This window comes from Xyrauchen texanus, chromosome 41, assembly GCF_025860055.1.
Source record: "Xyrauchen texanus isolate HMW12.3.18 chromosome 41, RBS_HiC_50CHRs, whole genome shotgun sequence".
Taxonomy (NCBI): Eukaryota; Metazoa; Chordata; class Actinopteri; order Cypriniformes; family Catostomidae; genus Xyrauchen; species Xyrauchen texanus.
In genome coordinates this window covers 12,938,212-12,963,059 of record NC_068316.1, presented here as the reverse complement: position 1 = coordinate 12,963,059, position 24,848 = coordinate 12,938,212, and the positions used below count along the sequence as shown (strand labels likewise).

Genomic DNA, 24,848 nt, shown 5'->3' with positions numbered 1-24,848 from the left:
TTAAAAGGTTGTAATAAACATGCTTACCAATAATAAAGAGGACATAAACATCTTAAAAATACCTCTAAATGACATTTATTTAATTAAAGGAAAAAAATACTTTTTATTCAGTAAATAATTCACTGCAAAAAAAATCGTTTTCCATTTAAAATTGTATAGAAATCTTTAAAACAAGATACATTTACCTAGTAAACAACATATAATATATTTAGACTTGCTTTCAGAGAATGTATCTTGAATATAAGTGAATTTTGAATATAAGTGTATTTTATTACTTGTTTATTATTCTGCCAGTGTAGTAAAGACAAAATAGACTTATATTCAAGATCTATTCTCTAAAAGTAAGTCTAAATATCTTATATGTATAAATATAATAATATCTATAATATAATAAATATCTTATCTTGTTTTAAGGATTTGTAGATATTTTAAAATGTTTAAATTAGGGCTGTCAATCGATTAAATTGTTTTAATCAAATTAATTACATGGTATCCCGATTTATTAATCGCATATACATATATTTGCTGAGAAAGCCCCTCATATAAATATAATTCAATATATAATGATTAAATAATGATACATAGTTATCTTTAAATATATATATATATACAGTGAGGAAAATAAGTATTTGAACACCCTGCTATTTTGCAAGTTCTCCCACTTGGAAATCATGGAGGGATCTGAAATTGTCATCGTAGGTGCATGTCCACTGTGAGAGACATAATCTAAAAAAAAAATCCAGAAATCACAATGTATGATTTTTTAACTATTTATTTGTATGATACAGCTGCAAATAAGTATTTGAACACCTGTCTATCAGCTAGAATTCTGACCTTCAAAGACCTGTTAGTCTGCCTTTAAAATGTCCACCTCCACTCCATTTATTATCCTAAATTAGATGCACCTGTTTGAGGTCGTTAGCTGCATAAAGACACCTGTCCACCCCATACAATCAGTAAGAATCCAACTACTAACATGGCCAAGACCAAAGAGCTGTCCAAAGACACTAGAGACAAAATTGTACACCTCCACAAGGCTGGAAAGGGCTACGGGAAATTGCCAAGCAGCTTGGTGAAAAAAGGTCCACTGTTGGAGCAATCATTAGAAAATGGAAGAAGCTAAACATGACTGTCAATCTCCCTCGGACTGGGGCTCCATGCAAGATCTCACCTCGTGGGGTCTCAATGATCCTAAGAAAGGTGAGAAATCAGCCCAGAACTACACGGGAGGAGCTGGTCAATGACCTGAAAAGAGCTGGGACCACCGTTTCCAAGGTTACTGTTGGTAATACACTAAGACGCCATGGTTTGAAATCATGCATGGCACGGAAGGTTCCCCTGCTTAAACCAGCACATGTCAAGGCCCGTCTTAAGTTTGCCAATGACCATTTGGATGATCCAGAGGAGTCATGGGAGAAAGTCATGTGGTCAGATGAGACCAAAATAGAACTTTTTGGTCATAATTCCACTAACCGTGTTTGGAGGAAGAAGAATGATGAGTACCATCCCAAGAACACCACCCCTACTGTGAAGCATGGGGGTGGTAGCATCATGCTTTGGGGGTGTTTTTCTGCACATGGGACAGGGCGACTGCACTGTATTAAGGAGAGGATGACCGGGGCCATGTATTGCAAGATTTTGGGAACAACCTCCTTCCCTCAGTTAGAGCATTGAAGATGGGTCGAGGCTGGGTCTTCCAACATGACAATGACCCGAAGCACACAGCCAGGATAACCAAGGAGTGGCTCTGTAAGAAGCATATCAAGGTTCTGGCGTGGCCTAGCCAGTCTCCAGACCTAAACCCAATAGAGAATCTTTGGAGGGAGCTCAAACTCCATGTTTCTCAGCGACAGCCCAGAAACCTGACTGATCTAGAGAAGATCTGTGTGGAGGAGTGGGCCAAAATCCCTCCTGCAGTGTGACTACAGGAAACGTTTGACCTCTGTAATTGCAAACAAAGGCTACTGTACCAAATATTAACATTGATTTTCTCAGGTGTTCAAATACTTATTTGCAGCTGTATCATACAAATAAATAGTTAAAAAATCATACATTGTGATTTCTGGATTAGTGGACATGCACCTACGATGACAATTTCAGACCCCTCCATGATTTCTAAGTGGGAGAACTTGCAAAATAGCAGGGTGTTCAAATACTTATTTTCCTCACTGTATATATATATATATATAAAATTTAAAATATTCAGATAAATAAAATGCTTTACATTCTTGTAGCAGAAGAGTTCATCATTGATAAGACAATAGAAAAGTGGCTTTAGAATACAATGTATTGTTTATTACCATATTATTGATCATAAGCCAATCTTTGGCAAACAGTTCACATCAATCCATTTCACAAGTGAATTTGTCAATCAGTTGGAGATTTATTATGAGGGCTTGTTTAAGGACCCGTCAATTTACACCTGCGTCAGACATGCTTGTGTAGCGTCTCGTGTGTGTTGCGTCATAAAAATAAAATGTTTATGTCACTGTGTCAAGTTAAATATAGTTTAATACTTAGAACATGTATTGAGATCCCTTAGTTCGGATTTGCACTCCAAGTGTTTTGAACGCAAGAACGTTGTTCTGCTGCTCAAGGGTGTTTTTCTTCACTGTATAAAACTGCGCATTGCCACACAGCTGAAGTTGCACTTACTGTCCTCTGGAGTAAACAGGTGGTACTACAAGCTTGCATTTCTCAGGAATCTTAAATATTTGATATATCTAACATTCTCAGACAACAAATGTTTGTTCTGCAGTATAGCTCCTAAAGTAAATGCACTTTATTTGAAAGGAGTTTTAGACATTCATATTGGAAAACAAGCTAAAACAAAACTCTCCCTTGCAATGTGTAAGATACACATTGCAACACATGTATTATGATTCACTTCGTGGCCAGTCATTACGTTATAAACTAACTGGAGCAAGCTTGTGTGAGGGACGAGCATACCCGCGCCAGAGTGTACATCAGCCAGGTGCAGTTTCAATCTCTCCCCCTTAGATCGGGTCATTTCACACGAATCATAGAAGTGCCGCTGACCGCTCAGAAATATGCCAGTTTTGGAGTTTGTACTTATTTACATGACCTGCTTCCTTATTGTTTGAATTTTAATAAAGGATGCTTTAAAGATATAATGCCAGGATGTTTCCTTTAAAGACGCTCTGACATGCAAGTTTTGTTTCAGCGAGGCGGCAGCTCCGGCTCTGTTTATTCCACAACGGGAGTGCTTCTGTATTTAGTTATTTTGTATTTTTGTATAATGTCCTCATACTTTGCGATCTACATCACCTGAAGCTGTTTGGAAAGTTTGGAGTGTGTCTGGAATGTAAGCTGTGTTTTCTCTCCTCTATCAGGCGCGAGATACAGTGCTACTCTCGCACGCCATCATTAGTTTCATATCTGATCTTATGTTACGATACATTAGATCAAACGACTATTCGACAACGGAAATTTTTGTAGACAACTTTTTATTGTCGACGTTGTCGATTAATCGTTTCAGCCCTAATCAGAACTACGAAGAGGCAGTCAGGGATGAGTGGGAAACCATTTTATCCTCTGCATAGAAAACTACTTTTTAAATGTTAAGAAAGATGGAGGATGTCAACTGAGGGGAGATTTAAAAAATGGGAATTCTGACTTTGTGTATCTACAGTTGAAGTCAGAAGTTTACAAACACATTAGCCAAATACATTTAAACTTACGTTTTTCCACAATTCCTGACATTTAATCGTAGAAAACATTCCCTGCCTTAGGTCAGTTAGGATCACTACTTTATTTTAAGAATGTGAAATTTCAGAATAATAGTAGAGAGAATTATTTATTTCAGCTTTTATTTCTTTCATCACATTCCCAGTGGATCAGAAGTTTACATACACGTGGTTCTTTGGTAGCATTGCCTTTAAATTGTTTAACTTGGGTCAAACGTTTTGGCCCATTCCTTCAGACAGAACTGGTGTAACTGAGTCAGGTTTGTAGGCCTCCTTGCTTGCACATGCTTTTTTAGTTCTGCCCACAAATTTTCTGCCACAATTTCTGAGTTCAGGGCTTTGTGATGGCCACTCCAATACCTTGACTTTGTTGTCCTTAAGCCATTTTCCCACAACTTTGGAGGTATGCTTGGGATCATTGTCCATTTGGAAGACCCATTAGCGGCCAAACTTTAACTTCATGGCTGATGTCTTAAGATGTTGCTTCCATATTTTCCTTCCTCATGATGGCATCTGTTTTGTGAAGTGCACCAGTGCCTCCGGCAGCAAAGCACCCCCACATCATGATGCTGCCACATCCAAGCTTCACAGTTGGGATGGTGTTATTTGGCTTGCAAGCCTCACCCTTTTTTTCTCCAAACATAACGATGGTCATAATGGCCAAACGGTTACATTTGTGTTTCAATAGACCAGAGGACATTTCTCCAAAAAGTAAGATCTTTGACCCCATGTGCACTTGCAAACTGTAGAGTGGCTTTTTATGGTGGTTTTTGAGCAGTGGCTTCTTCCTGGCTGAGCAGCCATTCAGGCTATGTCGATATAGGACTCGTTTTACTGTGGATATAGATACTTGTCTACCTGTTTCCTCTAGCATCTTCACAAGATCCTTTACTGTTGTTCGGATTGATTTGCACTTTTTGCACCAAACTATGTTCATCTCTAGGAGACAGAATGCATCTCCTTCCTGGGCAATATGATGGCTGTGTCGTCCTATGGTGTTTTATACTTGCGTACAATTTTTTTGTACAGATGAACGTAATAGCTTCAGACATTTGGAAATTGCTCTCAAGGATGAACCAGACATGTGGAGGTCAACAGTTTTTTTTTCTGAGGTCTTGGCTGATTTCTTTTGATTTTCCCATTATGTCAAGTAAAGAGGCACTGAGTTTGAAGGTAGGCCTTAAAATACACCCACAGGTACACCTCCAATTCAGTACTTCCTATCAGAAGCTAATTGGCTTTCTGGAATTTTCCAAGCTGCTTAAAGTCACAGTTAACGTAGTGTATGTAAACTTCTGACCCACTGGAATTGTGATATAGTCAATTAAAAGTGAATCAATCTCTCTGTAAACAATTGTTGGAAAAATTACTCATGCACAAAATAGATTTCCTAAACAACTTGCCAAAACTATAGCTTGCTAATATTAAATCTGTGGAGTGAAAAATGAGTTTTAATGACTTCAACCTAAGTGTATGTAAACCTCTGACTTCAACTGTACATTATTTGGTTTAAGCTTTTCATTGACTTAGATGGCTGGCATTACAAGCCTCACGAAATTGATAAAACCAAAGATCAGTACCAACTGAGACTGAGACCAGAACTTATGTCCTTATAAATCCCCTTTATCCACAACAATAAGGCTGAAATGCCCCTTCATTGACACCAAACCAGATATTTGTCCATCAGAGCATGGTAGCATAAAAAATGTATGTTTAATGCCGTATGTATAAAGGTTGATGGTGTTTTCATTATTGCAGTAATTAATCAATATTGCATTTCCGGTGTGATATTGGTTTCTGTGCTTTCAGATGTGAAATAAGGAAAACGGGCAGAATGTTACAGTATTGTGAAGTAGAGAGGAGTGCAAGTAAGATGGTAAAGAGCACTGTTTGTAGAAATATAGCTCTGTCCATCTATAAACATATTCAGCCGATGGTTTGGTTTTCTTTCCTTAAATAGGGCCTGAAAAAATCATGACAATTATTGTGATTATTTTTTTTTTTTTAAATCTATTTTGTAAGTTTGCTTTTCTGTTTTAGGTTCAACAAAGCAAAATTTAAACCTTCCCAAGTACCCCCTGGAAAATGGTTAAATGAATATTCCAGGTTCAATACAAGTTTAGCTCAATGGGGCCAAGTTTTGGAGGGTTTAAAGGCAGAAATGTGAAGCTTATAATTTTTAAAAGCACTTACATTAATTCTTCTGTTAAAACTTGTGTATTATTTGAGCTGTGAAGTAAAATTGTCGTTTTTTGCAGCGGATTACAGATAGGCAGATGAGCTTCTAGTTATTTGTCACCAATGTTACGTCATCATGGCAACGAAGTTTTAAGATTTATGCACCTTTACACAGAAAAGGTTAGTAAACATTATCACACTGAAATCATGTTTGCACATGTTGTTTATTTCTCATGACTATACTTTTGAAACAGTGAGTATTTTAGAGTTTACGGATTGGCCCCATTCACTTCCATTGTAAGTGCCTTACTTTAAACCAGATTTTTTGCTTTTGTTTTTAGGGACAAGACAAAATTTATTTTAGTGGCAATCAACAGTATGCCACAAAAGCTATTGAGCTTAACTTTTATTAAACCTGGAACATTCCTTTAAGTACCCCCTGGGTTACACATACCCTTGGATACAAATTATAAGTAGCTAGAAAGAACAGACATGAAGACTGCTTGAGCATACATTGGTAGTAATTTGTAACAATACAAGTAGTGAACTTGTGTTTACAAGATAGTATAAATACAATGGCCTATGTCATAGAATATTATGACCATGACCAAGAACAAGAATATAATCCAGAAGAGAAAGATTTACACTTAAAGTCCACCAGTGTTTATACTGGAGCATGACTGAATCACTGTCCAATCTTCCCAAGGCCACATCATGCAATCTCCAACCCTGTTTATCATTTTTGTTTCACACCTGTGAACCTTAATATACATGATATAATAAATGAGTCTATGCCTTTTTGGTCCACTAAATTAGATGCATATTATTCAAGAGCTTTCTCAGCTCACCCTCGTAAAATTGTACCCAACAATGTTCAAATCACTTTAATATACTAAAATACAATGTGTTTGTGAACTGTCCCATCGAGACGTGCGTTGCGCTTAATAAAGGAGGTGATGAACATCTGCGCCCTGTTCGATTACCTGCAGTACAGCCCAGGCAGCCGCGAGGGAAAGATAATTAAAATAGAGCAGTCAGCCGCGCGCTCTCGCGCGGTTGTTTCATACATTTCAGGCAGCAACATCCCACGCGAGTGGAGGCGCGAGTTCTCTCTCTCACTCTTCAGAATTCAGGGGCGTTTTGCAAAGTTTCAGCTCGGCGGAAAACATGTCTTTTAAAACGATCAAGAAGTGATTCTGCAAATAAACGGTAGAAAAAGTCTTCTGTCTGGAGAAGTCTTTATGCACTTCTCTCCATCATCTCTTCATTCAAATGAACCAGTGAAGCACGCGAGGATGCGCGCGGCACTTCAGATCCTTTGTGCTTTGACTGTCTTGGTATCGTGCTGTCATGGCGCGAGAGTTGTGAGTGGTAAGTTTGAATATATTTGGAATAAAACTATTTTTATTAATCTCAGATTACACTATTTATGTGAGCTAAATAAAACCCCTTTTCAGATATTCAGATTGTGAGGATAAATGTGTCCATGATACTCTATTTATTATTTTTTTGTGGTAAATGCAAATGCCAAAAAGGGTTTGCAATGATTTCCCCCCATTTAATTAGTTTATTTTGTTTTTATGACAGCTTTAGACCCGTTGTCACACAATAGTTTGTCAAAACGTATTTGTTAGTGCTTATTTCCGGTACTTATATATATATCTTTATGCATTTTCTGTCTTCAGTATTTCTCTAATTGTTTTCTGTGCTCAGATAATAATTGTAAAGCATGAAATAAACACAAAATGGAAAGTGTTTTGGTTGACTGTTTGAAAAATTTAAATCTTTCTTCATTCATTTAATACATTCTTAATTATATTTTGTCATTTTATTTCAGAAGAATCTTTCAAAACATAATTATTTTAAGACGGATTCATTTTTCAACTCATTCAGATTATTTGCCCTGAAGATTTGTAAAGTTGTGGTCTGATTTTGTAAAATGATAATTTTAATTGTGATAAAACAGTTACTTTTTATGAAAATGGCTCTCTTAAAATATATAGGTGATAATTCTCGGCTGCAAGCACTTGATGATTGAGAAAGCATCAGGAAAGAGAATGGGGTTGAGACATACAGCTCATCAGAAAGATTACAGGTGATAAATGCCCCTAAACTGCCTAAAATATTGAGCTAGGTCTGTAAAGTTGTGCAATTGTATGATATGATTTTCAGGGGCGGCGCCAGAGAAGTTTGATTGCTGGTGCTGTAGAGTTGCTAAATCATTGACAGGGGGAGCTGAGCTTTGGTCACTAAATATGTGCAAAACCTGGCATGGCCAAGCAATTTTATGAATATCAGTTTGCACATGGTGACAACAGAAGTGAAATCTGTACGCTGCAGCCACAATAAACAGGCAACACAGTTTCAGGGGTGTTTCCAGCTTTTTGCAGTACTGTCTGAAGCACAGGTCCAGCAAAACTTTCTACCCTTATTGGGGGTCTGGGACATGCTCCCCCAGGAGAAACTTTTAGCAAAGATAGCACTAAAGCATTTAATTCTGGTGACTTTAATTGCTACAGAAATAAATACTTGTGAAAAAGTAAAAATGCTGCTCCTAATGTAACTATGGGCATGTACATTGATGTACATCATGGTATTTACATAGTACTCCAATGTCCATGTTAAAAAAAATGAATGATAGTTTTTGATACCCGTTTGGTTTGAAAAATGGCTTTATCATGAGTTGTTCAAAAGTCCAGTGTCAACACAGGTGCTGACCTTAATAAAGACATTATTAATCACTGTCAAACGAAGGATGCACTTGCAGGTTTTGATTAAAAACATATCCGTCACAGTATGAATGGGGAGAGACATAACTGACACCTACATGTCGCAAAATCATCTGTGACATCTCTTAAAAAACAGGCTATTTTTATCATAGTAAATTACACATATTGCTCACTCCAAAAGGATCGTTGAGTGTAAAACATTTTGAAGATTAGTGGACAGGTGGCCAATTCATTAAGGTATGTGCTGTTTCCTCACAAAAGCAGTTTATTATTCTTGTCTCTTGTCTCCTCCTTCTTTTTGCTAACTTTGCAGGTTAACTTTGGTAGAAGGGCTCTGGTTGTTATAAAGCAGGGTCCGGGTTTGTTAGGTTACGGGGGCTGCTCCACCATTACTGAGAGAGATTTGTTGTGAGACACGCAGTCGGCGTGAGTACGCTTAATAAAGTTTACCTCCTCATCTGCTCTGTGTATCATGACAGTAAATATGTTACTTGATTGTTTTCTATTCTATTTATTTAATTTCTGTTTTTACAGAGTGAGAAACACTCCAAACGAAACCGCTTGTGAGCTGTCTGAACGATTCGGACCATTTTGCTAAACCGTTTGACTTATCATTTGAAGGAATCAACTGAAATTAGTAATTCTTTCTTAAATCAGGTATCACTAGTTCTGATTCTAAACAGGGGACAGTACGGGACACAAGACATGATTGCTAAAATATTGCCAGGGAAAATGTTTCTTCATACAGTCATCATACAGAGGATTATCTGCTGGCTGTTACAAACATTTGCAGGGGGTGCTATGGACTTTCTTGGGGAGTTTGAAGCACACGCTAGCCCCTCCCTAGTGCCACCTCTGATGATCTGGGTGTAATGAAGGTGACAAGGAAGTGGCAGTGTTGGAGAATGTTGGAACTGATAGAATATTCCATGCTGGAAGGAGGAAACTGTGCAAGAAAGGCAAGAATTGAGGAAGAGAGCTAAGGAAGCTGGTTGGGAAAATGCTGAGTCTACTTTTCCCCAGTTAAAACTGACCCATTAGGGCTTAAATTGATGATATAGCAGATCTGGACCAAGCAATTATTTAAAGTACCTCCCGGGCAGGGAGCTAATGTTATTATTAGACTTTTAACAGTCTGTGTATTAATCACAGTTCCCATTTGGTGTACTTAAGTATTTTATGTGATGGAGATGCTTCATTTATGATGTCTCCCAAATATTAATTCCTTGCTTATTTTCCTTTCACTTTGTCACTTAAAAGACATTTTCAGTCATCTCAACTGAGCATCATTTAAACGTCTGAGTGTGGAAAGTCATAATGAATTTGGGAGCGCTTACATTTTCAAGTTGGTAAATGTTGTGCACGTAAACCCTAATGGTGCCATTACTGGAAAAATCAAGTTTCCCTTGAGCTTGAATTATTTAATTATTTTTCCTTGGTCAAAGGGAATTTATGGGGGGCATTTAAATAGTTGTTATTAAGAATTCATAGAGGTTTTAGCTCTTGTAGTATTATTTATATTGTTTTGTTGCAAATAAGATTAAATAATTATAAGATTATTTTAATTATAAGATATATATTATAAGATTATTTAAGGATTTACCTAATCTACTATAAGCTTCTTTATTTAAGATAAAAATAGAATAACAACAATTAGATAGCAGATCGGAGTAAAGTCTACTTGCATCTAGTTACCTTAACTTAAATATATGATAACCAAATTAAGTTAACTAAATAACACAAGTTCTGGAGATGCCATTACTCAATCAGTTGAGTAAAGACAACTTATTAGGATTTTCATTGTGATCATGAGTCAAATGTGTAGTTTAAAACAAAATAAAAGTCCACTTCGAAACACTAGATGTTCACATGAATATTCACACTATGGCCTGTGTTGATTTATTGCTTACAAGTCACATATGATGGGATTATTTTTAATGAAAAAAAATAAATAAATAAATGAAATGAAATGCAATATTTATTAAAGAGTTAGCTCACTCAAAAAATGAAAATTACCTAATTTTCTCATCCTCATACCATCCCAGATGCGTAAGACTTTCTTTCTTCTTCAGAACAAAAACAAAGAGTTTTAGAAGAATATATCAGCTATGTTGGTCAATACGATGCAAGTAAATGGTGATTCATACTTTAAAGCTTCAAAAAAGCACAGACAATCGTAAAAGTAATTCATATGACTCCAGTAGTTTCATATATAGTAAATTATGAGAGAACTTCCATTTTTGGGTGAACTATTCCTTTAGTGTTGTGCAGCATGTTTTAGTACACAAGAGCTGATACATCATAACATGAATGCAATGCTTGGCAGTAAGTAGTTTCAATATAAATGAGAAACTCTACCATACAATTAGAGACAATTACAGTTCAATGGAAAAAGCTTACGTTATGAGGTGTACTTATCAATCAGCATGCTATCTATTGGGCATCTACTGGAGTAAATACTGTCATGCAGTACTTGTGTTGATGTTCAGTATATTATAAAAAATGCAGGAAATCATGAAAATATAGAGTATGTATTTTGTCTGTTCAGGTCAGACAGTGTGTCAGGGCAGTCCTGAGCATCCTTGCTATAAGATTGCCTACTTCAGGGACGTGACGAGTCGTGTTGCGTTCTGGGAGGCTCTACAGGCGTGTGAAATGGATGGAGGTTCATTGCTGAGCATTGAGAATTCTTCAGAGCAGAGGCACATCGAACACCTCCTGAAGGAACTCAGTGTTTCCTCCTCCACTGGTACAGCCAGTGGGCCGAGCATCACAGACGGAGATTTCTGGATCGGCCTGACTCGAGCAGAGAATGAGAACACACAGGAGTCTGGCAATTATGACTCCTGTCCCAACCTGTACAGATGGACTGATGGAAGTGTCTCGCAGTTTAGGTAAGATGGCACATGGTAACCTTCCACCATGTTTCATGTTCACAGAGAAGTTTGACCTCTTTTATGGATATTACTGTATTACTTTTGTGTGTTAACAGTGCTGGGGAGATTACTTCTGAATTGTATTTGGGTACTGATTACAAACTACATCACAAAAATTGCAATAAGTAATTTAATCTTAGATCATTGGTGTAATCTAATTCAATTATTTTTGAATGACTTCCGACCTTACACTTTTATTTGAGTTTATCAGGCATTTCTTATAGGAGTTTCTAGAAATATGGACAGGGCGCATTACACAAATGTGGTACTGCAATTTGGCATTTTACAAATGCCATTCATGTGTGGAAACAGATATGGGCAGCATTTCCCAAAAGTATCACATCCTCAAGTTAATTGTAGAGACCATTGGTGCCAATGGTCTCTACGATCAACTTACAGCCATGGCCAAAAGTATTGGCAGTGACATAAATTTTGTGTTTTGCAAATCTGCTTCAGTATTTGTAGATAATTTTTTTCACACATTTCTATGGTATACTGGAAAACAATGATAAGCATTTCATAAGTTGCAAAGGCTTTTATTGGCAAAAACTTCAAAACTTCAACGTCAATATTTACAGTGTTGAACCTTGTTCTTCATAACCTCTGCAATTCGCTCTGGCATGCTGGATATCAGCTTCTGGGCCAGATCCTGATCACAATTTGTGGGCTTCTGCTTGTCCTCTCGCCTTTTGAGGATTGACCACAGGTTCTCTATGGGATTAAGATCCGGGGAGTTGCCTGGCCACGGATCCAAAATTTCAATGTAATGATCTCCGAGCCACTTCATTATCACTCTTGCCTTGTGACATGCTGCTCCATCATGCTGGAAAATGCACGGATCATCACCAAATTTCCGCTGGATCGTTGGGAGAAGTTGCTCTAGCAGAAGATTTTGATACCATTCTTTTTCATGGCAGTGATTTTGGACAGAATTGTGAGAGAGCCCACTCCCTTGGATGAAAAGCAACCCCACACATGGATGGACTCAGGATTCTTCACTGTTGGCACGACACAGGACTCATGGTAGCGTTCTCCTTTTCTTCTCCGGAATATCGATTTTCCAGATGTCCCAAACAGTCGGAAGGGGGCTTCATCAGAGAAAATTACTTTGCACCAGTCTTCTGCTGTCCAATCTTTGTACTTCCTGCAGAATTTCAGTCTGTCCTTGATGCTCTTCTTGGAGAGAAGTGGCTTCTTTGCTGCCCTTCTTGACACCAGGCCATTGTCCAAAAGTCTTCGCCTCACTGTGCATGCAGATGCACTCACACCAACCTGCTGCCAATATTGAGCAAGCTCTGCACTGGTGGTGACACGATTCTGTAGCTGACTCCTCATGAGGAGATGGTCCTGGCATTTGCTGGACACTCTGGGACGTCCTGAAGCCTTCTTCACTGCAGTTCAACCTCTCACCTTGAAGTTCTTTATGATCCGGTAAATGGTTCTTTCAGGTGCAATATTCTTTGCATCAATTTCCTTGCATGTCAGGCCATTTTGATGCAAAGTGATGATGGCTGCACATCTTTCTTGAGAGGTAACCATTACGAACAAGAACACAATGATTGGAAGCACTTCTTCCCTCCTTTTATAGCAATCAGTCTACTCTTATAATCCAATCAGAATTATAGAGTGATTTCACCTGACTTGTACTCGTTCACACTTTCCAGGTGCTGCTGATATGATAAGTGAAATGATGTTAGCTGGTCATTTTGTGCCAGGGCCAAAAATCAGTGAAATTTGGGTTTTTGTGATAAAGTTAATTTTTTTTTGGCAAATTAAACTTTTTGCAATTATTTTAAATGCATCTGATCACTCTGCACAATAATCTAGAAACAATGTGAACCAACACCACAACAACTGAAGCAGAAAACTTTGCGAAACACAAAATGTATGTCACTGCCAATACTTTTGGCCATGGCTGTAGGTTTACGATGGTTTTGGGAAAGCTACCAAAACCAGTTATATTTGAGAATCAACGTCACAAAAACCCTCAAAGCCTCAGTTATCACTAAAGCAAAAGTGCATTCATTTACATTTTGAACCAGAGTACAAAAGCAGTTCATGAAACAAAACTAACTTTATAGTACCTGTGCCATTAGATTACATTGAGAATATGAAATGATGTGTATTTGGGCATTTTGATGGACAAAACCCTTCCAAACACACGACGAGTATCAGGTCTCTGTGCAATTTCACAAGCCTCTCCCTCTCTTCCAAAATCATTACTGAACATGTATCATAGGTATGCTAATTTACAATGAAAAATGTCAAAGTTTAAAAAAAAAAAGGGGAAAATTACGGTGATCAATAAATTATGAACAATATACTGCCGTTCCCTAATTAACATGAAATCATGTAATCCTTAAAAAATAAACTGTAGTCTAATTTCATGTATTTTAAAATGTAATTTTATACAATTACAAGCACCATTTTTGTAATCTGATTACATAATCCAGATTATATGAGATTCATTACTACCCAGCAATGTATGTTAAGCATTAGCCCTCTTTTTTATATACTATAATTGTACAAACTTTAGTTAGGTTTTTTCCCTAAATCCCTAACCTGTGACCAAATTTGACTGACATGAGACATGAAACAGTTATGTCAACCAACTTGCACAGACCTTCAGCCTGTTCTGACTGGGGTTGTTTTATCATTAACTGATCAGATGTACATTTTTCCTGTAGTGGATTATCAAATATACCATTTACTTGCACTGACGGAATGTTGAGAGCCTAGCCCAGAATGTTCATGATTTCAAACTTCAAATGATAAACAGTTCAAATGTAAACACTGCCTCTCTTTAAACACCTTAATGCAGTATATTTGCCTTAATCGATATAACTTCTTGTTTGTCATAGACTTTTAAAAAATGTATTAAAACATTCAGGTAGGACTTTGTTAAGCCAACATTCAAAGTCTGACTTTCCTTCCCTGGTTTTTAATTATTATTATTAATCTTTGTTCTACAGAAACTGGTATGCTGATGAACCATCCTGTGGAGGAGAATCTTGTGTGGTGATGTATCATCAGCCTACTGCTGTCGACGGGCCTGGTGGGCCATATCTCTATCAATGGAATGATGACAGGTGCAATATGAAGCACAATTTCATCTGCAAGTATGAACCAGGTACTAAGCGATTTGCACAGAATTTTCATATACTTATGTGGATTAGCTCAGAGCTTTACAATGCTTGTTATGTTGTTCTGAGCAGAGAGCTACCTGGTTAAAGAGCAGGGAGACAGACCTGTAGGGCGTGATGCTGGTAAGCAGCCCTTGTTTCAAATCCATCATCATTCTACAAAACTACTGACTTGAAGAGTTACAGATGTTTGAAACTGATTACGAAATGACTTGTTAATATGCCCTTCAGATTTTTCCACAGAAGAACAAGAGGAAAGAACACCTCCCATCAACGAGGACGAAAGCCCCCAACTTATAATTCCAGGGCCTTCAAGTAATATTAATTTAATACTTTAAAAACCCAATGAAGTCACTGAAGTATTTCCTATTAACAGGATGTTTGGGTGAGACTTATTGAAGGGCTTGACTCATTTCTGAAAATGGTTAATAGGCTTTAGTTATATCACAACCATGAATCATGATTCATTACTCACTAGTTGGCTACAGGTGGTATTAAGGAGAGGGACATTCTCATTCAAGAAAGCATTTCTACAGATTACTTCAAAGCTAATAGATATGGACTAAAAGCCACAAAACTCTAATTTTGATTTCACTTAAAATAAATAAACTGCTGAATGAAAATTAATGCATTTTTTTCCCCCTCTTCACAGGTATGCTGCTAATCTATGTAATTATTCCAACCATCCCGCTCCTTTTGCTGATCCTGGTGGCTTCAGGGACGTGCTGTTTCCAGATGTTGAGCAAGAGGTGAGCCATTAAAACCAAATCACTGTAAATGTTCCTCAGACTAAAGCTAATGTGCTGTACTAATATGCACAGTCTCCTCCAAATACTGCAACACATCAGGGAGTCAGTGTCGCACCAGCATCTATAGACACTAACAGCCTTCACATTGCTTCTTCATTAATCAGAATTTGTGCTCACTAACAGAGGTCTGACACTGTCCTCTGCTTCCCCCTAACCTAAAGGTTTTACCGTGATTCATTCGATTTAGATTCAGCTGTTTGTAACTGTGCCCGGCAAAACAGCTTAGTCTGTTTTAATCACCGTCAACACACTTATTATAGTGTGCATTTGGCATATCTCAAGGGGGGGGGGTGATTTGGCTGCTGCATTACGTCACATTGCGCCTGAGACGGAGTCCAACTCATCTTCTCTTCCCATCAATATACGGATTGGCAGGGCACAGGCAAGCAGAATTGCTTAAGCAAGCCATTCCAATTCTCTACATTATTCCCACCGGCACCCCCTCAAGACGGGGCATGAAACACAGTTCATCTCCCTTCAACTCCCAACACATGTTTGGCAAGACATAGCATAGTGCCTTATTTGAGTAATTTATTATGTTTATACGGCTCCCGCTCCCATAGAGTGATGTCTTTTTAACATATTTTCAATCACTGGGGCAGACTGTGGATGCTCCGACAAAGCATTTAATCACTGGCAATGACTGAGTGTGCTCTTTTCAGTAAAAGGCTTCCTGGAGCCAGTTCAAAGCTTTTGGATAAATGTCTTGCCTCTTTAACAGATGATGCTTCTATGTTTGCCACTTGTTCTCATGATTAAATACAATCTTGGATGCATAAAACCAGGACGAGGCAAATAACAGATGCTTTGGTTCAGTCTGTTCATAGAGGATACCTTTAAATATCTCGTCTTCAGTGTGATGTGTTCTATGCTATAAAATTCATACTGTAAAATTCAACAACAAATAATGCAGACGTTTTCAACCTGGTATCATGAAATCACATTACTATTTTTCAAAATAATTTTGAAATGGCCCATTGTACATATCCCTGATGAAATGAACCCTAGAGGTGCTTTAACAACAGTGAGCATGTTTTCATGCACACCAATGTGCTGATTACTCCAAAAAATCAGCTGCTTTTTTTTTTACATCAAACTGCGAAGAGACATGTGCACACTTGCACACATTGAATAAGATGATGAGAACAATGGTAAAGGTGTTTACATAGCATGTGAAATTGGTGTAATGTGAAGTCTATCCTAAGTCCAAGGTTCAGGCAATGGCATATAATGTATCCCATGTCTTATGGTTTGAGTTGGTATCAGTTCATCCTCTGAAGTCCATCGAAATTGTCCAACGAGACTGAAGTGATATTTGGCTGGCACTGGCTGCTATCAGTCATCATCGCACAGCGTCACGTAGCACTGGAGTCCAACACGAAGCAGGAATGGAGCTGGATCCAGCCGGTTCTTGTGATCTCAGGATAGGAGTCACGAGGTTGAGACAGGGAAACAAATTAAATAATATTAGCATAGATGCCATTCAATTTATTGCAGAGTTATATCACGATTATTGTTTCTGGTTCCGGCAAACCCAACCAAAGCAGCCTAATTGTGAGTTGAGGGATAAATTATGTGTATGCCTGGCTAAATTGATGAGTCTTTAGTCTAGATTTAAACTGAGTGAGTGTGTCTGAAAAATATGAAAAGGATCTACCTCCTTTTGTGTATTTTGATATTCTAGGAACTATTAACAGGCCAGAATTTTGCTATCATAATGAATGTAATGGAATATAGCGTGTCAGAAGGTCACATAAGTACTGTGGAGCTAGACCATTCAAAGCTTTGTACGTAGTTAACAGAATATAAAAATGAATACGAAATTTAACAGGTTGCCAATGTAACCAAGATAAAATTGGGCTAATATGATCATATTTCTTGGTTCTCGTCAGGACTCTGGCTGCTGCATTTTGAAGTTTATTTATTGATCTTGCTGAACGCAAGATCAATAATTTAACAATATTTCTTAGGTGGAAGAATGATGTTCTACAAACATTGGTAATTTGATTTTCAAAGGACAGATTGGTATAAAATATAACACCTAAATTCTTTGCTGTTGAAGACGATGAAACAGTACATCCATCGAGAGTCAAATGATATTTTAGCGGCTTGTTTTTAGAGTTTTTTTGGTCCAATAATTAGTACAGTTGTTTTGTCAGAATTGAGTAGAGGGAAATTTATGCCATGCAAACATTTATTTCATTGATACACTCTGCTAATTTGGAGAATTGTGAAACCTCATCAGGTTTTGAAGATATGTAAAGTTGGGTATCGTCGGCATTACAGTGGAAACTTATTCAGATTCCTGATAATATCTCCCAGGTGAAGCCCTGTGGCACTCCATACTTTACTTTTGTTTTGTTTGACAATTCCTCATTTACATAGACAAATTGGTAGCTAAATAGGACCTAAACAATGCTAATGCAACTCCACAAATGCCAACATAATTCTCTAGCCTATTCAGGGGAATGTTGTGATCTATCGTGTTGAATGCAGCACTGAGATCTAAAAGCACTAGAAGTGAAATGTAGCCGCGATCAGATAATAAGTGCAGTCTCTGTACAGTGATGAGGCCTAAATCCTGACTGAAATGGTTCATATATATATCTGTAGAAATCTACACATTTTGGAGAATACTACCTTTTCTAGTTTTACGACATAAACGGGAGATTTGAAATCGTTGCTTACAAAGCAACCATGTGGTTCTTCAGAGTAGCAGATTTCTTTTAAGCATCTTTTAAGCATTAAATATTGTAATAATGTTTGTTAATGTTAGGCTAAATAAAAAATATTTTAAATGGATATCTATGGTATAGAATAAATTAAATTATTGCTAAATTCCTGCTTAAATTATTAGTCCACGCACAGTAAATAATATGACATATTCAGTATTCAAACTTATTAACAACCATTTAAATTGCCATTCAAGTTATTGCGTTCAGTAAGCCCTTAGGTGGCTAGACAGGGGACCATTCATCCCGTTGGATCTTCAATGGTGATCTTGTTCATGTATGATCATCGTTAGATAATATTTGGCCTCAGTGGTGCACTTTAGAAATTTAAATCAGTCATTTGCGATCAGAGTTTGTGCGATTCATGAAAATGTTAAATCTACTAATACCAGCTGTGTGGCAAAGTGGTCTTATTAAAGCAGACACGATAACAATGATGGTGATTCCTGAAATCATGTTCTTTATGTTGGCTACACCTCCAAACAACCTTAGAACAGTTTAGCTGAATTAATTTATTGCTATTTTGTACAAATCATATTCACATTGGCCTAATTATTAACATGACAAAACAAAACTGTTATTACATTTATTATAAATCATACAAAGAAATCGAGCAACCTGACAAACTCTCCTATTACAATGACTGCTGTCACACTGTTTGAGACCTGCATTTTGACACAAGCACAATGATGCTCCTCAAAGTTCTGCACCCTCACGAATGCTCCCATTAAAAACAAATCTGTCTAATCAGCATAATAAATTAATTATTTATACCGTCTATGCCTTGATTAGAACAGGAGAATTTGAGTTTTATTGTGTTGCTCATGTGCAATTTATAACATCTACGTTCAAAGCAAGCGCCACAATAGGCAATGAATCCAAAATAATTTGCGATTATTTTTTTATTAATTGTGCAGCCCTAACTCCCATTATAATTAATGATTCTGCGCAAGTCATTTACATTTAAAATCATTTAGTAGATGCTTTTATACAAAGCAACTTACAAATGAGGAACCTAACAAGCAATTTGTCAACAAAAGTCAACAATATCTGCAGTATCCACTGCCAAGTTCTCAGACTAGCAGGAGCAGACACAGAAGGAAAGTTTTATTATATAATTAAAATGAAAACCCTTAACTTGTCTGCAAGTCACGCACTTAACAGCTTCTTCGATTATAAACGGAGTGATCCAATGTTCCCGATCTTGCCGCTGAGGAAATAACTGTGAGCATCTAAACTCGAAAATAGCCTTTCATCGCCTCTCTTGCGTAGACGCCTCAGTATCAACAATGTCTGGATAAGTCACTTCAGGTAAACGCTTGATGTTCTTTGAAAAAATGTGTTTATTCAGAGTCTTTAAAGGATCTGGTAATGACACCTCATTGTTTGTTTTTTAGTTTTTGCAAATATATTGTTTGTTCTGTCATTATATTTTGACAGTTCTGGGTTGTAAAAATGCTACTACCAGAAATGATTCAGGGTCAGACATGCGCAGTAGCGTTCCAATTCCTTGGAATGGTTTTCATTACATAACCAACTACATTTACAAGTTTGTAACATGATCAAATTGCTTGGTTGCTCAACTAGTAGAGTGTTGCACTTACAATTAGTTCTACTGAAGTCAAACTTGGCTATTGTCCTCCCCATAATCATACTAACATTGACAGGTTCATTGCTAACCCTTATGAAACACCTCATTAACACTAAGTAAACAAAGTGGAAATACTGTAATAAGCTTTTATAAAACTCTTAATGTTTACTTTGTTTGTACAGCAAACCACGGACCAAAACGAGCATTAACCAATCAACTCTCTGGATCTCTAAGACGCCAAAGTTAGACAGCAGCATGGAGGTTTAAAGATCCACAAGCAGCTTTCTGGATTTTTCAACTATGCTGCTTAATCCGCAAGATACTTGTCTGGTTGGTAGTTGTGTGTGAGATTTAATAATACAAGTTCAAATGTGCAATGTAGTTACACTTGTATCACTTTTCTGTGCAAATGTTATGCTTACAGCTAGTCCTCAGCCTCTCACAAATGTCTCTGTATTATATTACCTTTCATTTACCAAGAACTGTTCTGAGTTTCCAATTCGCTCTCATGAATGTCTTCTCCATTTCATGTTTCCTGTCAGATAGTCTGACCCGAGGGTGCTGAGAAGTGCTTAGGGAGGATAAATACTAATTGGCACCAAGCACAGTGAGCTATTAATTTACTGTAATTAAGACAAATACAAGTGGGAACCACATAAAAAGAGGAATTAAGAGTTCCCACTGACGGCGAATAGATTCACACAAACTGAAGCAAGTGACACAGTAAAGAAATTAATCACTAAAAGAGCATGAAAAAATAAAACATGAAATAGCATAAGACAGCTTCAAAAGGTTAATGAAGTATTAGAAAAAGGAAACTTTATTGCTAACTACTTCAGAAGGGAGAGGCTTATTTTAAACTTTCATCAAACATTTCTCCTCTTACAGTATGATGCACATGCAATGTTGCCACAATATAATGTAAAGTTACATACAATTGTCAATCTAAAACCCTAAATTAATGATAAACTTGATCATTCTTTAAATTATGGAAGGATTGGCTTATATAGTTACCGTTATGTAGCTTTAAAGCTTATGGGGATGTTGTAATCAAAACTAATATGAAGATTAAGGAAATAGAGTTGTACATAATTTTTGTAAAATGCAATGGCAAAGCTGTTATAAAACTGTTATATATGCAGTTTTTGCATGTGAATATTTCATCACTTCGACCTTTTACAGTATTGCATATAGAAAATAAGCAGTTACTTGTGCTTTCACAGCTAAAACAGGAAAATGATGGTTTGCAACATAGTAATAAGTGTGTCATTTACTGCAAGTAGTCAGTTAGAAGTCTGTTTGTAGAGGAAGATAATATTCTGTCTTCTGTCTCTGTGAGTGTGGGTCTATACTGTGTTTGTATTTGAAATGTGCTATTAATACTTTTTTATATTTTTGAGACAGGCAAATTCGACAAGTGTAAATGGATTAAACGTATATAATTCTGAAGATGTTTTAGTAAGTTTTTATGGCTCTAAAATGGTTACATTTCTTTGTTTGTAGTCTCCCTGCATACGCACTTGAACCAAAAAGTGTTTGAGCTTAAATATTTCTCCTATATCTGTATTATTTTTTTGTGATTTGTCACAGAATAAAATGCTTAATGTAGGTTTTTGTTGATATACTTTAAATGAATAGCAAAATCCTTACATCTGCTTTTTATTTCCTCAAACAAATGTTTCTTTTGTGAAAATGCCTTAGCTCCGTCCGACCCATTGATCAAGGCTGAATTTTTACACAAATATCCACTGGCAATTGCACCATTTGTATTGATGTTTATGAGATACAGTCAGAACGTTCATGGCCATGAATTTATAAAGAGGCCGAGATTCAGGGGGTCCAGCTGGCAGGCAGAGTTAGAACGAGACATAAGACAAATGAACTGGACCGCATTAACACAGAAAAGATGTGGTACTTTGTATGCAATTTACTCTGGTCTGCAATTAGTGACAGTAGAGACTTTAAAGCACACTGCTTATTACGGAGCCAATTAAACTAATCAGTCCTCAGCTTCGACAGAATAACTCACGTCACACACTCAGGATCTGGTAATTATAGATATGACTGTAATCACTAGTGTGGTGGCACAGGGTAGAATTAAAGAAACAAACCCTTTCCCATCTGGAGAGGGGGGTGATTTTAGCCTATTAGAGATACACAACAAAAACGTCTCACTCTCCACCCGATCCAGATACAAACACAGCTCTTCACATCTCTCTATTAAAACTGGAATACAGTTAGTCAATGTTGAAAAAAAAGAGGTCTGCCCTCATCCTGCAAGCTGTAAATCTTAACTGTGCTCCAAATGTCAAAGCCATTAGATGCTAATCAATGTGGTTACAGTAATGATAATCAGTGTATGTGATTGCTGGGGCTTTGCATGTTTGTGATGATGGATGCATTTCATTGATTTGAATGTGTACATAATTGTAGGCGGGGAAAGGCATCAAACCTTACCCTTAACTGTGATTCCACAATTGTAGCATTTTGTTGCAGACGCCGTATTAGATTCTGACTCACAATTTGCTGCTACTGTAACACTTTCTATGAAGCCCATATTTATAATGCTTTGTAAAGGCATTATTATGCATTAGTAATGTCTCATAATATATCTTATATGTTATAACCTCACAAAAATAACTGTAACCACAATTATTTTTAATATATAATAACAATGACCTATTCATAGTTATACCTTAGAGTATTGTGCATAATAACACAAGCAACAATACACTATACTGTATAATATACTATAACTATAAATATATCAGAAACTCTAAATATGTAATGTTGATCACACATGTAGCTAATCTTCTAAAAAATTAATAAATAAACTGATTCTATACTGGACTGCATTCAAATTGGAGGTTGCTTGTGTTATTATGTAATATACTCTAAAGTATAACAATGAATAGGAGAAGTCTTGCAATGTGTTATAACTGTATTTATACTTATTTATGAGAAGTTATAACTTATTATAATGTGAATGATGAGACAATATGAACGCAGGATAATGCATTTGTAATGCCTTTACAATGCATTATAAAAATGGACTTCATAGAATGTGTTACCACTGCTACATCAGCTTTATCCAAAAGGAATAGATTACTACATAAAATGTATTCAACAGTGTGCTTAAATCAGATAGAAAAGCATTACCATAACAGATGATTTATAATTTGGGAAGATGCTTTAATATACACCACAACATCCGGACAAAGCATGGTTACAAATATTAATGAAAACAATTATGTGTTTTAGTTTTGAATGTTACATCTGTTAAGAGGTTAAAATGCATTTATAGCTAATTCAAGTTTTCCCAACAATCGGGGCCTTGTTAGTGATCATCACAACCGCTCACCCAGCGTGACATTTTACGGCCATTACAGTAACTATTCCAGGTGTCCCTGTATACACAAAGATCAACAAAATCATTATGTCAAAATCATAAATGCATGGCAGTTTCAATATATGCAGATAATGTGGAATAATAAGCAGAACTTGAGGCCAAACTCCTCAAGGAACAAGTATCATTTGTTATGGGATTTGTTTGGATTAATACCCATAATCTGCTATGTGTATCCAATGAATACATACCATGCTTTCAGGCCTTCAGCTTTCACAATGAGCTTTGTACATTCAACTGAAGCTTTCAGGTCATCCTTTAGCAAATCTATCAAAGGGGAAATATTATGTACAATCTAAACAAACATTTTACAGACAAACGACATACAGTGGGGTTAAAAACTTGGAGATCACTAGTGAAAATGCGGCAATTTAGCATTTTTCTAATTTTATACACTGATCCCTTTATTAGAAACACTATGGTCCTAATAAAGTGCCAGACGTGGTCTTCTACTGTTGTAGCTCATCCGCCTCAAGGTTCGACGTGTTGTGCATTCTGAGATACAAATCTGTCCTTTAAAATCATATCACATTGTCACATTTTTGCTCATTGAAAAGAGTAGAATCTTTAATATTTCAATTTTATTTGACATAATAATGCTTTTTTTCTTGTTTCTTTTCTTTTTTAATCCTAAAACGTTCAGATTATTTCAAGGTTTAAAAACAAATTTATAATGTGATCTCAGACATTTGGACCCCACTTGTTTATCATAGGAAAAAAGCTAACAAAAACCATATCAATTTTAACTGCTAATCAAATTGATTGATATGGTCACATGGAATTCATTAGGGAGTAAAGTACCAGCACAGGGCAAATTGCACTTGTTTTTTCTTCCTGTAGTGCCATCATCACACCATTTGAAACTGTTTATCTGAAAGACGCCATAGTCTTTGCCAGTATCAGCCTTTCGCACTTTATGGGTCTCATACTTGCTTTCCCAAAAGGCTGTGCACACATCTGTTGAAATGAAGTGAAGGGTTTAAACCAGTTTAAAGTTTTTTCAGATAACAAAATAAATCAAGTTGAACCTGTTTGCTTTACATTGTATTTTACTTTTGAAGTGGATCAACATTAATATAATCATATCAAATATTAAAATAAATCCAGTTGTATAGAAGACATTTCAGTCATAGATGTACTCACAGTTGCCAACTGAGAATCCTTCAAAGCCATCAAGTCCCTCTTTCTTGAATATACGGACAACATCACAGTGACTCAGCTTGATGCTCTCACATGAGGACAGCCACATCAGACACACAACCACAATAGCCTCCCTCATTATATCTTTAGTGCTGCTAGAAAAGACTATCTGCTATGTTAATATCAGCTCTCTAATGGTGTTATGATGGAGTGTATGGGCTATTTATAGGTGATTTTAAAGGTTTGTGTTGCAACCTGTTTTTCACAAGTGCATGCAGTTGGATTTCCAGATGCTGTTGCTCCAGTTATTGCTGCTGAGGCAATAACCGATTGAGTTGTTTTGATGTTCTATTTTACATCTGGAATCAAAACTCTTTTTTTTTTTTTTTTGCTTTCTTTCGGTAACACTTTATTTTACAGTGTCCTTGTTATCCATATTACATGTATTGACTATAGTAATAACTTATAAGTAAATTA

The 24,848-nt window shown here is 36.7% G+C and overlaps 2 protein-coding genes across 2 annotated transcripts; one reads left to right on the top strand and one right to left on the bottom strand.

Annotated features, from left to right (window-relative positions):
- Positions 1 to 6,979: 6,979 nt before the first annotated feature.
- LOC127634481 (chondrolectin-like) lies at positions 6,980 to 21,338 on the top strand. The gene is made up of 7 exons (XM_052114068.1): positions 6,980 to 7,256; positions 11,163 to 11,508; positions 14,523 to 14,680; positions 14,766 to 14,816; positions 14,925 to 15,008; positions 15,346 to 15,442; positions 20,008 to 21,338. The coding sequence occupies exons 1-7, from the start codon at positions 7,127 to 7,129 to the stop codon at positions 20,090 to 20,092; spliced, it is 951 nt and encodes a 316-aa protein (XP_051970028.1). The 5' UTR covers positions 6,980 to 7,126; the 3' UTR covers positions 20,093 to 21,338.
- Positions 21,339 to 23,041: 1,703 nt separating this feature from the next.
- On the bottom strand, positions 23,042 to 24,720 carry LOC127634651 (lysozyme C-1-like). Its single transcript, XM_052114285.1, has 4 exons — positions 24,375 to 24,720; positions 24,033 to 24,188; positions 23,423 to 23,498; positions 23,042 to 23,232 (listed from the first exon to the last, which is right to left on the bottom strand). Exons 1-4 carry the CDS (start codon positions 24,508 to 24,510, stop codon positions 23,163 to 23,165), a joined length of 438 nt encoding a protein of 145 aa, XP_051970245.1. The 5' UTR covers positions 24,511 to 24,720; the 3' UTR covers positions 23,042 to 23,162.
- Between the last annotated feature and the right edge of the window lie 128 nt (positions 24,721 to 24,848).

What these genes read in the sequence shown, in the direction of transcription:
- LOC127634651 (XM_052114285.1), bottom strand. Translation starts at nt 24,510, where the DNA reads ATGAGGGAGGCTATTGTGGTTGTGTGTCTGATGTGGCTGTCCTCATGT. An exon ending in GTGCAATTTGCCCTGTGCTG is followed by an intron (nt 23,499 to 24,032) that starts GTACTTTACTCC and finishes CCCCTTTGATAG; the next exon opens with ATTTGCTAAAGGATGACCTG. An exon ending in GCTGAAGGCCTGAAAGCATG is followed by an intron (nt 23,233 to 23,422) that starts GTATGTATTCAT and finishes TTGTGTATACAG; the next exon opens with GGACACCTGGAATAGTTACT.
- LOC127634481 (XM_052114068.1), top strand. Translation starts at nt 7,127, where the DNA reads ATGCACTTCTCTCCATCATCTCTTCATTCAAATGAACCAGTGAAGCAC. An exon ending in CATCTGCAAGTATGAACCAG is followed by an intron (nt 14,681 to 14,765) that starts GTACTAAGCGAT and finishes TGTTCTGAGCAG; the next exon opens with AGAGCTACCTGGTTAAAGAG. An exon ending in TTCCAGATGTTGAGCAAGAG is followed by an intron (nt 15,443 to 20,007) that starts GTGAGCCATTAA and finishes TTGTTTGTACAG; the next exon opens with CAAACCACGGACCAAAACGA.